Consider the following 14,239-nt stretch of genomic DNA (forward strand, 5'->3'; position numbering starts at 1 on the left):
GGCCTAATTTCGGAGATTCTCCTTGAAAATTTTGACATTTATATCCACTTATTCTTTTAGGTTATTTATTGGTTTCGTTGCTACATTTTTGAGAGATAGCTATCCATTGATCTTATTTTGAGTAAGAGAGGACCTATTTCGTGGCCAGCGAGAAGTCCGGATCTAACATCGTTAGATTTTCAACGTGCACAACTTGTGGAGAGAATATAGGAAGCAAGAAGAAGATTGAGAGTGACTGGTTGATTATCCCAAAATCCTCATCCACTGGCGGAATTACAATTTTACCATAATTTTTTCATTATCCAAAACTTTCTACGCAAATATTATGGTAGTCTTCATTCATGGTAATGAAGTCGATATTTCTGAAGATATTTATTATTTTTTATCATATTAAGAAAAAATCCTGTAAACATGGGGCCACCAACGTTTTGTTTTTGAGATACAGGATGTTAGAATTCGTTTTTTTTTTCAAATTTTTTTCTCGTAGCTTCTGCCCTTCTCAAGATATTCAACTTAAATTCGGCATTGACTGCTTAGGCTTCTCATATGATTTCACAGTCGCGACTGTGAAATCATTTTCTTGAAAAGGTATAATTAATGAAGAATATGTTAGACTTCTAGTGAAATTACCCTCTAATAAGCAATATAAACCAGTTCCTGAAAAACACTTCCAACGTCAAGATCGCGTTCATTCTTAAAAAGCACATTGGCCACATAAAGAAAGAGAATAGGAAATGCATCACGGGTAGGTAGCACTCGAAACTAGTTTTCTACTCTAAAAATACGCGGCGCTTTGTCGGACTAGACTTGATAAAATGAGACGGATTGAAAATAGATAACCGCATTGCTGGACCCGATTTACCGTGTTGCCGCATCACCCACTCGAGGACTACTTTTTCATTTATTCATTTACAACATTCCAGGATATCAACAAGAATTCGTTTTAGTAGTGTGTTCTGAATATCCGATATCCATTTTTCTAAGAAATATAGAAAGAAACGGGGTTGTATCAATCACAAGACCCTGCATTCGCACCTACTAATCAGTTAGGAAGAAAATAAAATGATCCAGTGTAAAATTCGCAGTACTTTCGATTGATTTTTTTTCAACTTCGAATTGGCGCTAATCATAATCAAAATGGTATAAGTCAAAATCAAATAGTCAACTTCAATTTCCAACTAGCATTAATCAAAAGCAAACTATCAATAATTATTATCGTAAGTAATTGCACAAGTGCATCAAAATTACCGATAATTTTGCATGACAGCGTGTTGTCATGAGAACTGCATACCTAGTTCATCACCGAATGCAGTTTTTCAAAGAAAACACGCTGGAATGCGAAATTATCCGGTCATTTTGAAGCACGAGTGTAATTCGGGGGAATATTTCCCGAATAAACTGTTAACTTGTCAAAGTGACATAGATTCCATAGATGCCATAGATTCGAACTATGTAAGATGCATAGAAACTATGCATCTATGAACAGAACAATTATCGCAGTGCTCTTTCGCTTCCTACAATGCAATTATCGCTGTAATTTTCGATAATTGCACTCCATTTATATAGAATTTTTGACAGGAAGGAAATATTCATATTAACACTAGTCGACTTCAAATTGATAATAAACAAAATCAAATTGGCAGTTGTCATAAAATTGACTTTAAATAAAAGTAGCAGAAATATATAATAACCTTGATAATAACTATTTATCGAGTTGATTATCGATTGAAACAATTAATGAGTTTTGAATCGTCAATTAAAATATACTGTCTTGTCTATTCAATGCAGCAGGAATAAATCTTAGGATATCTTTTTTTTTGCAAAATGTCCAAATTCATCAAATTGAATTCGGCATTTTATTTAATGTCGATTTGGTGACCACCGACAATTTGATTTTGTTTATTAACAATTTGTAGTCCACTTGTATTAAAATGATAATGATTATTGACAGGTTGCTTTTGATCAATGCCGAGATTAATGGCAGTTTGAAATTGAAGTTGTCGATTTGATTTTGACCAATGTAAATTCGATTATGATTAGCGGAAAGTCACTGAATAGCCACAGATACTATGATAATACTTTGCTAAGCATGTTATAACAACTGATTTTTGTATCAAATTTTATGTAAATATCTTTCATCTTCCCAAAAAATATAAACATAGGACGGAAGTATTTTCCATTCGATTTTTGGATAGATACAGCATGCTCTTTATTGCTTTAAGGGAAAAATATGGCAACTCCACCAAGATCATGTATCACAACAAATGTAGAATTAAAACAAAATATAAATAAACATATTTCGAAAGAAAGGAACGATATGGTTACCTCAAAACAGTTCCATTGCGCTCACTTCCAAATTTTCAAATGATCACTTTTAAAAACATCGTTCAGGAAACCAAACCACGTAGGTCAGTTCTTCAAAAAAGAAGTAGAGACAAAAAGGCAACGTCGCAAGTATCAAAATCTGCCTGTAAAAATCGCGGCGACTATTTAGGAACATTCTGCTCGAACTCTAGTGTCAATTGCTCGGTCAATTGTTATATTTAGTGGCGTTGCATACACATCGTCTTCTTGTTGGGCTGCCAAATTTATTACGAACGTAAAATGTCTCGCCACCTACGATAGGCGCTCGACCGAGAATAGTTTGTTAGTTGGCCATTTTACCGGAGACACGATCTCAGATGCAACTTCATCGTTTCCTACACTTACGATTCACTGAAACTTTATGGTCAATAGACTAGTGTCAACACTCTATTTTTCATAAACGGATAAAAGACGAAAAATAACTAACCAAGCACATGTAAAGGATAAGAGAATAAAAATAGATTTCCCATCAGTCCTAAGTTCTATGTATCTTTAATGTCCAACTATTCTAAACGAATGATAAAAACTGACACATTTCTATTTTTTTAAATGTAAATCTCGATGTATATGTAATTGACTTCATTTTACATAGGCAAACAACTTTGCTTTCACCGTTTATTACCAATCCCGCGTTGACAAAACTGGTCATCTTTGAAAGCGATTCACGAATCGGTCCAATTTTTGACTTCTTCATAAGACCGGAAGTGCTGGTAAGCCAGGCCGTGTGCCATTGATCGAAACAAGTGATGGTCACTTTCCAAGTATATCTACCCCTTGCGCAACATGGGATCGAGCATTGCCATGCTATAAAATCACTTTATCATGTCCCTCGTTGTATTGCGGCCATTTGTCTTTTAATTCTAGGCTCAAACGGATTAATTACGTTCGAAAACAATCGCCTATAATTGTTTCAGTCGGTTTTAACTACTCATAAAACACTATGCCGAGCTGGTCCTACCAAATACTGAGCATGACCTTGGAAGCGTGAATATCAAGTTTGGCCGTCGACGTGGAAGCATAGCCAGGATATCGTCATGATTTTCTGCATCTTCTAGCGTTGAAACCACTCTCTGCACGTTTTTTCACTAATAGCGGCCTCACCATAAGTATTTGAGAGCATTCGATGAGCCTCAGCCGCAGATTTCTTCATATCAAAGAAGAAAATTAAAACAGCAAATAACGAGAACTTGGCTCGTAAGCTGACATGTTCAATCGATAATAACTTCATGATGCAGACACAAATCGACTAATATGTATTTCGATGGCGTTTTGTTTACAAATACCTAAGCTTATTGTATGACATCTACCATCTATTTATTTCGACTACCACTTACCGCTACAGCCATCTCTTGCATAACGGCGGAAGCAAAGTTGTACACCTAATAAATTATAGCATATAGGTATGTCTTAGAATATAGATAGAAGGAATGGAAAGTAAATATTTGTGCTCGATCCCGAATACAAGAGAGATGGAAGTTTAGTGTCACCAATCACAATCGAGCTAGCCGATTGTGTGTGCGAGCCATAGGCGTGGAGAATCATGATTTGATTGTTGAATGCTTTATCAGGAATCCTTTTTTCATAAGGTCACAATAGCTAAATCATTAAACTGAGAAAAACATTGACCCTTTTGAAACAAGAATGAATTTTTATGAATAAATCACATTGTAAACTATTTTTGAGCATGAATTGATAATTTCGGGATTAATCAGATTGTGTTACGCTACTGCTATAGTGTCCCGTCAGACAAGGAGTGACGAATGTTGGCATCAAAACAAATGCATCAGTTACAAGGTGATTTTCGTTCCTCTTATTAATTATAATTATAATTGGATAAGGATATCCTCCTCATTGCAGAAAATTGAAATGAAAGTGATCAGATTATAATTCACTTGAATCGATTCAATTTTTTTATTGAGAAGAAAATATAAAATCAGAAAAAATAGGAAATATGTTAAATGCATGACAAATGTACTGCCGATTTATTTCTATGCTCCATCAAGAATAACAAACATCAAATTTTTTCTCATCCTCGTATTCCAATTCAATAATTTAATATGTACTAATTTGCTCAAGATTGTAATATTTTGTATACAGTACAAGAATCGTGTATTCATAAACAAAATATTCTTGAAATATCTGTGATTATCTACGTAATCCAAATTATAGAAAATGCGAATGAATTGAAGGTCTCGTAATAAACGTCATTTGTAGCATGCAAACTCTTTGATGTTTTTTATGAAGTAAGCAACTCTTCTATTGAAGATAGGTACCTATCTGGAATTTCAGAAGATCAAGAAAATTATACGCAAAAAATTAACGCACCAACTGTTGACTGTTTTATACATCTTACTTACCTTTATGCGAGAAAACGTAAATATATTATAGGTATATCCTCAAAACTACTTGTAAATCTCGACTAACAATTTATAATTTGAAACGGAAAGGTTATCGGGCATGTAGTCAAACTTGAACAATTTCAGCTCTTTATTGCTTCAGCCAAGCTTTCGGACAATAACTTGTCCTTCTTCAGGGCTACTGCAAATTACATAAAGTTGTAAAAAAACACACAGAAATCAATACAGCAGAACTTACATCAATGTGAGTCTTAAATGTTGAAAATATTTCAATGTCCATATTTAATATGTAACATGCAAGGAAATAACTATATTTTTCTGAATCTTAACACTAGAATTAAACAACGAGTCAAATCTTAAAAGACATATGAAAGAATAATGTCAAGGGTTAAAAACATAGAAAAAACACAAAGACAAGAGACACAGAAAGGAACGACAACAGAGGGCGAGTGACGTCACAAAATGAGGAATTATAAGGCGTTTTATAGTTTTTTCTGTTTTTAACCCTTGACATTATTCTTTTATTTGAATTTTTATATGTCTTTTAAGATTTGACTCGTTGTTTAATTCTAGTGTTAAGATTCAGAAAAATATAGTTATTTCCTTGCATGTTACATATTATATATGGACATTGAAATATTTTTAACATTTAATACTCACATTGATGTAAGTTCTGCTGTATTGATTTCTTTGTGTTTTTTTACAACTTTATGTAATTTTCAGTAGCCCTGAAAAAGAACAAGTTATTGTCCGAAAGCTTGGCTGAAGCAATAAAGAGCTAAAATTGTTCAAGTTTGACTACATACCCAATAACCTTTCTGTTTCAAATATCCTCAAAAGTGTTTGAAAACAATTTAATCGTTTATTATTAATCGAGTCTGCATCTGCAATAGATACACTACCTTAATCATTGGTAAATCCATTCGTTATTAGATCTACAACTACTAAAAAACAACACCTATTTCACAATGCAATCAGATCACATTATCAACTTATATAATATAGGTATTAGTAAAAAGTTGGGCAGTTAATCAAGGACGTATTAATTTCAGGTTATCTCATCCAAAAGGACCAGACAGGATTGACAGATGACAGAATCAACATAAACCTTTCCCACTTTGTTTACCTTGGTGATTTGTTTTCGTATTTATTTAGATTTCGGATTAGTCTTCAAGAAATATGTTTGGTGTAAGAGATACTTCATGATTGTCGCTTCTCTTATTGAGGATAAATTTTGCAGACCAATAGAAGCTTTCTAACTTTTATGTTTCTGGAAAAATACTCTTCAATACAAAGGAATCATACACAGTACTACCAAACCAAAATGCTACTTGCACTTTTGAATCTGAAGAAATGTCAAATTAATTTAATCAAGAAAAATTGAAAGAGAAATAAAACACATGGTCCAATTTTTAATTTATTTAAAAAAATAATTCATAAGAAAATTACTCAGTTATTTTGAATTATTGAAATTTTTATATTCAACATAAAATCTTGAAGAGCACACAGATTCTTGGAAGATATAACAAATTGTGTTTTTCATAACAGCGTTAGATAAGCTTAAATCTCGGCTTAAATGCACTTAATGTTATCCTATTATCTTAATCAATTCTAATAGTAGGTACCTACTTCACGGAATGTTATAAAATTTCTTAAAAAACAGTTTACCTGCCAAGGCAATTAAATAAGAAAATTTTTAACTGACGCATAATTTTCATTATTGAGATCAAGTTTACTTCAACTTCAGCATATGAATATACCTGAAAAAAGTTAAATTTGATCACTTTTACTTCCCAACACTACTACCATGCAGAAAAACTAATGAAAAATTATTCATTCAAAATAGATTATCTGTTTAGGATATCACCGTCACATGACACTAAAAATAATTCTAGAAAAAAGGAGAAAATGTATATGAGGATCTGAAATATTGAAATACGTATAGACAAAATGCAATCCACTCTCAGTGGTAAACAATGCAGAAAAAGGTAATATTGGATCTTCTATAGTCTCTCTCGAAGTGTCAATCCTGATCAAGAGCTATTACCCACATTGTGAATAGACAAAAAATGAGAACGGATATCTCAATAATAAACATACTAATGTAATGATAGCTGCAGCTATATAAATTCAAATTTACTGAATGCCTATTTGAGTTTGTAGACAAATATATCGATCATCGCAGAGTCTGGGAGCAATAGCATATCCTACTACTCACTTTTTTGTTTATTTTTATCCATAGACATCAGGTGGTCATGTTTGTGCCACGCCATCGGCGAGACCATAGACCGCGGGAACAAACAGATGAAGCAGATTTAAAAACACCTCAGAAAAGCAAGATTTCCATGCTGTCACCGGATAAACAATCCAGCATGATTGAGGCCACTAACCTCGTTGAGTCGATCCAAGGCCAAACGTTGATGCTGATGCTCCTAGAGGCACTGGTACTTCCGCCCTATACTCGAGAGAGAGAAGGAACGATAACAAACAGTTACCGCGACAGAGACACTAGAGCGGCGTTCTGTCAATCCCATAGATCGAGATCGAGATGAGCTCACCAGTTGATGATTTACTAGTAAACAAACTTTCAGATGTTCCTTGATTGATTCACTGCGAATGTACCCCAATTGCGATCACAAATTCACAGGTAAACAATGCAAACTAGTATGCCTATATAAATGCGGACACCCCTAGTCTACAGAATGGACTCGACCTCGATTCAAACTGCTTCTACACTCGTTTCACATTCGGGTCAAAAACACACAAACAAAATAACAACAAATGTGCGTGCAATACGCGTCGATTCAAAATTATATTGCTTCACTGGATCGAACAACAACAGAGCAGTTCCTTACGAACCGTCTTGCTTCACTGTAGCAGCCAGATAACCTCCCAAGACGTCGCAAACAATAATTGAACACCTATCCATTAATGTCGGTAGCTTTTCACTCCTATTTAATATACTTATCCACGTGTCGCATTCTTCGATCACTTTGCCGAAAATTGCACGTTTCACACAGATTTCCTGACTGTTCGAACGCACGTCCCGCACACTATCTGCTGTTAACCCTATTCTCTGGTTTGTATTTGGACTCATGCAAACGAAATACGCAACATGGCATCACCCCGCTGGGCGTGTTATGATTCGGATCAAAACACTAAACTCTCGCGGAGACAGACATCGCTACATCTGTGCTCTTTCAATCGGTGGCTTCGCCGCACCGCAATCTACGGAGTTTGCGCACATTCAATTATCGCTTTTATTTTATGTTTTGACAGCCGAGGATTCTTCGAAAATCTGCTCCTGGCTCCTGCCCGACGTGTTAGCAAACTTCGAAATAATTATGCAAGCCGTCAATAAATATAAATTTAATAAAAGGACAACGAGCATAACAATCATAAGGATTTTTTATGTTTTTCGACTCTTTCGCCATCAGTTATAAGTTATAAATGAAGGAAAATAGAATTATTTCGATTCTATTGTTCTCAAATTCATTCAAATAAAAAAACCTACATATTATACATTTACCAGTACCTGATTTATACTGGATTTGAATATATCGAACGCATTACTATTCACATTTCTTATAATATCTATGTTCCAAACATCAAACCATAGAAAAAATATCAGGTGGAGGTGGAGTGAAATAAGCTGCAATTAACTACCTATCAAAAACATCAAAAATTCTCTGGTAAAGAATTTATATTGATCTAGCTTCATTTTGATAACTATTTTATTGGTCTAGTAGTAGTATCATACCCTTGATTTGCTTATTTGTGAAAAGCAGTTGGTATTGTTCTACACTTTGTTATTATTGAGTAGTGGACGATAAAGAATTATGGATGATGATAAGGCGGTAGTTGAGGAGGGTGAAATACACGACGATGATAATGATGTTAATAAAGGTATGAAATGATTAAGTTTTCTTTGTGGTATCTATTGTTTTTTGAAACAAGTTACTGAAGTTTATGCCTTATGTACATTTGGTAAATATCTGAGATGAACTAGAAGTTATTTTATAGTACCCAATAGTACACAAATATGTTTATGCATTACATACACATATTTTGAGAAATATCCAATGAAAGGAAAATCCTAATAGTAAAATGTTTTCTATATCATTGTTATCATATGTTCCGAAAATTTATCATTCATTTATTTTCAAGATGAGAGAGAAGATATACCAGACAATTTTTTTGATGACTTCAATAATGAAGGCTTCATGGAAAGTTTACAAATAGTTGATTCATTAGATGATACAATAGAAGAGGATGGATATAACAAAGAAGAGATGAATGAGGAAGAAAAAACTAATGAAAGGTGCTTAATTCGATTCTTGTTTTGATATATACTACTTACTTATTCTTTCAATGTTATAGAAAAAAACCTAGGAGATCTGAAGAACATAGGAGACGATCTAGATCCAGGAATAGAAGGCATAAAGGGTCACCTCCTAGACAAAGAAAATTCGACGAAACAGCTCTAAGAAGGGATCCAAATAAAACTAAAAGAGATTTAGAAAAGGACAGGGAAAATTTTTTCAAAAAAAAAGAACAGAAAGTCATATCGAAGATTATTGAAACTGGCTTAGTTCCACCCGGAATGGAAAGTGAAGTGAATATGAGTACAATTGAACCTGAAAGGAATAAAGAGTTGGAGGTTGTAAATGATGATAAAATAAAAACCAAATCTAGAGAAAGAAAATCTAGTAGAGAAAGAAGGAATGAAATATTGAGAGAAAGAAGAAGAAGACGATCGAGATCAAGAAGTTTTTCTGATAAATACAGTCCGAGGCTGAGGAGTCGGAGTAGAGGTAATAGAAGAGAAAGAAGCAGAGATAAAAGGAGAAGTTTTGACAAACATTTGAGGTCGAGGAGTAGAGAAAGGAGTAGAGTTTACGACCATGTATTATACTCTCCACCAAATAACAGAAGACGACGGAGCAGAAGTATATCAGATCGTGAACGGTGGTTGAAACAAAGGCGTTCCCCTGAAAGGAAATATCAAGGTATCATAAGGGAGAAGAAAATGTCCTTTTTGGAAGAAATCAAACTGAAATTGAATGGAGAAACAAGTTCTGGCGGAGACATGGTAACGTATCCTTTTCCAAAGAATCCAGTTCAACCAAAATTCCCTGCGGATGTGTTTCATGATATGTCTTCTATACCAGTGGCGCCCCAATACAGCCAGAGCTACATGATGATGGGTGATCATTCTGTAGCTCAGGTGGGTTCCAATTATAACGAAGACTTTTTCATAGGCGATCAGTCGGTTGCTCCGATCAATCCAATCATACCTCAAATGGCTGTTACACCTATGATGCCATTGAATCATCACCAGGGTATGATAGATCAATCTATAAGAAGTGACCCCATGGCTAACACGTACGGTTCATTAGTACAACCAGTCCCGCCTCCACTTGATACTTCTGAAATTTCTGCAAAAGTCTCTCAGGTATTTATTTTTCTTTAGAATAGAATAGAAATTTATTAATTGTAAAAATGCTACAAATATAACAACTTGATATATACTACAGCAAAGTACAACAAGTCAAGAAGAAAGTGTGAGTCTCACAGCTTTTTATTACAAATGTTGACTGGAATTTTGTCGATTTTTTTCAATTGTTGAGTCATATATCACCAATGTTTTTAGTCCTGAGTGATCCTTTTTCAAGGCTAAAATGGTAAATAATATTAATACAATTGCACGCTGTGAAAGAGAACTCACCTCACTCAAATGTTTAATTTAATAAAATTATAATAATTTGAGGTATTTTTTCTCTTCAATTTTAAATATACCATAACTTAAGTACAAATTCAACAGTACATGAGTTTATGGAATTCTTATGAAAAAATGGTGGCAACAAGGACATTTTTTTGAATATTTCTGCAGAAAAAGTTTTTAAAAAACCTTTTTCAATTTTCGATCCTGACAATACCTAGTTCTATAAGATATTTTGTGGTTTGGACCAAAAATGTATGGGGTATTTATTTGAAGATCATGAACTTGAACTACTCAAATTCATCAGATTTTCGAATCTACATTTTTCATTCTTTCGTCCAATTATACATATAAAAAGAACAAACCCTAAACCTGAAATGAACAGTTATCAAAGAAGAACTTGATATAAGGAAAAACTGCAATTTCTAACTGGATGGAGTAGTTTGTGACTTCAGGAAAAATCAGAAAGGAACTAAAATTCGATGTTTCGATAACTAAAATCGATATTTCATGAATGACTTTTCTTTCATATTAATATGAAAATTTTTACTGGTCTATGGATTCTCAACAATTCCAACAAATATTTACTTACAATTCATGAAATGTGAAATTTTGTTATCAAAGTACCTAATTTTAGTTTCTTGGTGTGTTTTCCGGAAGTCACAGACTACAAGTTACTCAGTTAGAAATTGTGGTTTTTCCTTATTTCAAAATCTACCTCGATAACTCTTGAAGTTTTCATTTTAGGTATAGGATTTGCTTGAGTAACTAACTCCCCCTTTTTATACGTAGAATTGACTGAAAGAATAAAAAATATAGTTTTCAATTTGATAATTTTGATGAAATTGAGTTGACGCAAGTTCATGATCTTCTCATTAACACACTGTACGTTTTTGTTCCAAACTGCAAACAGTCTTATGAAACTACGCATTGACAGGATCGAAAATTGAAAAGGTTTTTGTCGACAAAACTTTTTTGCAATAATATTAAAAAATGTGAATACTCGTCATCACGATTTTTTTCATAAGAATCTCATTAACTCAAGAACCGTTGAATTTTTACCCAAATTATAGCATATTGCTGAAATTTTCATCAAAAAAGCTATTAACGATACAAAAATATACTAGGTGTGCCATTTGAAAGAAGGAAGTAGTAGTCTGTTTCCGTTATAACCGAAATTTGTAGAGATCTGAAAATATTTAAAGTTCAACCTTGACATGCAAGATTTCAGCACAAAATTATTATCAGTTTGCCATAAACATCTAATAGGCCATCGTAGTGTATTAAGGGTAATAATAATACTTCTCTATTTCAATTATGGTTTACAAATAAGATGCTCACCTGAAGTGAAATAGTGTCTAAATCGATTTAATTTGTTAGCTCTCTAATGTGACATTAAAAAGTCTCCTAATTCATAAGGCTCAAGTTTTATAATCAATTATTTTATCTTCATTTTGAAAATTCTTAAATTATTTATATTCTTAATGTTATTTCGTAAATGATTAAATATTCTGATGCAACTAAGTGTAGGGTGTTTTTCACTTAGGGTCAATCTATTTAATTAATACATTTAATTTTTGTGTTCTTGTGTTACTATTACTGGTGTTATATTGATTGAATTTTTCTTTACTTTTTTTGTGAAGATGTTATTTTGCTTGAACAATTCTCTACAAGTTTCATTATATTTCAGCTTAAAATTATTGAAAGTCCTTTATTTTGTTGAAACTAGCTATTGGCAGAATTTCAGAATGAAATGATCGTCATTTTTAACTAGACAATTGTGAAGTAAAAGATTTATAATTAGTTCACCTTATTATTATTGATTTTTATCGAAGGGGAGGCAGTTATTTTAAGATTTCCCTTTTTCATATGAATTGAAATTTTTCAGTTGATGGCTCGTATATCCGCATCCACTAATCCCAACTACAATCAAGGTGGACATCACCCTCAGGTAAAATGAATTCAGTTTTGTTTCGAAAGTGGCTAAAAGCTTTGTTTTTCAATTTAAGGTGGAACGGCAATGGAATATGACAGATTTTCTTCATATCAATCGAGCACCAGGTAATATCAATTTTACATATGAGACCCAAACGTCCTTTTCACTATTAGTTTTTTTATTTGTTTTTTGTTTTAACTAGTAAGCGAATTTTACATTAATCCATTATATTCCTAGCAGAATGTTCATCAAACGGAGAAGCGTTAAAAAAAAAAGTTGATGGTAAGTTGATATTTATTATTTTGCGCTTATCAAATTAAATGTGAAATCCATGAAATGTGTTCACCTGATGTCGTTCACAATAAAAATATTCCTCTTTCTCCTTTTTGTTTTCTTTAGATGTTCTGTTTTAAAAATACCTTTACATTTATAATATTGCAGTTTTGTCAAGATGTCAAGATTTCCTGAAAGAATTGACTGGGGACAAAAAATCTAATGGAAAACTGAAAGTGACAAAAACCAATCACCTACCGAACAAGCTTGAACAAAACGCCTCCCCCTTATTGCGCCAAAAACCTCTTAAATTTTCTTTCAATACACCGTTGTCGGATAACAATTACCAGGATATTCTGAATCGAGCACTGATAAAGACAGGGGTGGTTACGACGGTCATCGATTTGGTGGACGACGATCAGGAGACTGGTTCTCCTATTTCGGCAGTTGCGAAGAAGAAAGTGCCATTCGATCTAACAACAGAGCCCTCCAAGTCGATGTCGATGAAGATGTGTCAAACAGATCCGGTAAAATGCGAGGACTGCGAGAAGAGGAAGGAGATCCAGTACAGGAGTATCGGGACACAATGTGGGGAGAGTGAAAGATATAACGTGGGGGTGCAGGTGGTTGAAGAGGATATTATAAATTCTAGAATTCCTAAAAATCAGTCATTGGCTCATATGACACCAGCTCAGCTACTCGGTAGGAGTGATCCAGTTTCAAGCAGAGCAGAGAGTTTTGGAAACTCCGGGCATACGGCATTTAGAAATTCTTCTAATTGGAGCAGACCAAGGGATTACTATGATGAACTGGGAATGGAGTATGCAGGTGGTGCTTACTATGGAGGAGGTAGAGATCGAGACCCCAGATTTGCTAGATATTGATTTTATTACTTCAATTTAGATTGTAAAGAATTTAGGTTTTATGGATAATATGTATATTAGATGTAGGTGTTCACCAGGATTTATTTAGTTTATCTTTGAATGTGTATTATATGCAATTTGTTTAGTTGATTGATGTTGTGTTGCAGAATAAAAATGCCATCATTCATGGAAATCTTTTCAAACCATTTATTTATAGTTATTAGTATTTATAAGTATCTATGTTTGAAATAGTTACACTTATGAAAATAGTTTTCTTCGGTTATTATGTTTTTATTCCGTTACACAAAAATTATTCGTGAAATGAAGTTAATTCATTATTGATGTATCAGCATAGAGTGATGATGGAAAAATAGAAAAAGGGTAAAATGTTGATTTCAACACATTATTGTGAAATATTGAACTAATGATAATTCTTTCATTCAGTTTTTCGTGCGGAAAAATTTCAGGTTTCACTAAGATATAAAATGATTAATGATATCCTCGTCTTAAGTACGGTAATATTACTAATTTTCGGTTAGAAATCTTTCACGTCCATAAAAATCTCTTTTAATTCTAGACAAAACATATGTTCATTTTCCAAAGAGTGCATCTTTTGTGCTTCAGGCTGGATTGATGTCGGTTTACGGGTTCTAAAGAACAAATTCGGATCTCTTTTACAATATCACACATTTCGAGGTGATTACTAATTTTATTACTAGCACTT

The 14,239-nt window shown here is 33.4% G+C and overlaps 2 protein-coding genes across 7 annotated transcripts in view; one reads left to right on the top strand and one right to left on the bottom strand.

Moving 5' to 3' along the window:
* LOC123683969 (serine/threonine-protein kinase minibrain) overlaps window positions 1–7,933 on the bottom strand; it is a 63,253-nt gene extending 55,320 nt beyond the window's left edge. Inside the window, exon 1 of one of the 4 annotated variants that reach the window (XM_045623004.1) lies at window positions 6,940–7,933. In XM_045623004.1, coding sequence (XP_045478960.1) covers window positions 6,940–7,006 — 67 coding nt within the window. In that variant the 5' untranslated portion in view covers window positions 7,007–7,933. Of the gene's footprint in view, window positions 1–2,325; window positions 2,459–4,721; window positions 4,839–6,939 lie in introns of those variants that run through there. The other 3 variants (XM_045623005.1, XM_045623006.1, XM_045623007.1) reach the window with 3 other exon arrangements.
* Window positions 7,934–8,333: 400 nt separating this feature from the next.
* On the top strand, window positions 8,334–13,721 carry LOC123683971 (stress response protein NST1-like). 3 transcript variants are annotated; one of them, XM_045623011.1, is made up of 8 exons: window positions 8,334–8,627; window positions 8,889–9,042; window positions 9,102–9,928; window positions 9,983–10,176; window positions 12,332–12,394; window positions 12,453–12,504; window positions 12,617–12,661; window positions 12,821–13,721. In XM_045623011.1, exons 1-8 carry the CDS (start codon window positions 8,561–8,563, stop codon window positions 13,534–13,536), a joined length of 2,118 nt encoding a protein of 705 aa, XP_045478967.1. In that variant the 5' UTR covers window positions 8,334–8,560; the 3' UTR covers window positions 13,537–13,721. The 3 variants fall into 3 exon arrangements, with proteins under 3 accessions (XP_045478967.1, XP_045478965.1, XP_045478966.1); XM_045623009.1 differs by having other exon boundaries at window positions 9,102–10,176; XM_045623010.1 differs by having other exon boundaries at window positions 9,102–10,176; window positions 12,620–12,661.
* Window positions 13,722–14,239: the final 518 nt, after the last annotated feature.

This window comes from Harmonia axyridis, chromosome 7 (genome assembly GCF_914767665.1).
Source record: "Harmonia axyridis chromosome 7, icHarAxyr1.1, whole genome shotgun sequence".
Taxonomy (NCBI): Eukaryota; Metazoa; Arthropoda; class Insecta; order Coleoptera; family Coccinellidae; genus Harmonia; species Harmonia axyridis.

Excerpts from the sequence above, each read along its gene's own strand:
- LOC123683971 (XM_045623009.1), top strand. The coding sequence starts at position 8,561 with ATGGATGATGATAAGGCGGTAGTTGAGGAGGGTGAAATACACGACGAT. Across the intron at positions 9,043-9,101 it reads GAAGAAAAAACTAATGAAAG|AAAAAAACCTAGGAGATCTG; the intron begins GTGCTTAATTCG and ends TCAATGTTATAG. Across the intron at positions 12,395-12,452 it reads AAGGTGGACATCACCCTCAG|GTGGAACGGCAATGGAATAT; the intron begins GTAAAATGAATT and ends TTTCAATTTAAG.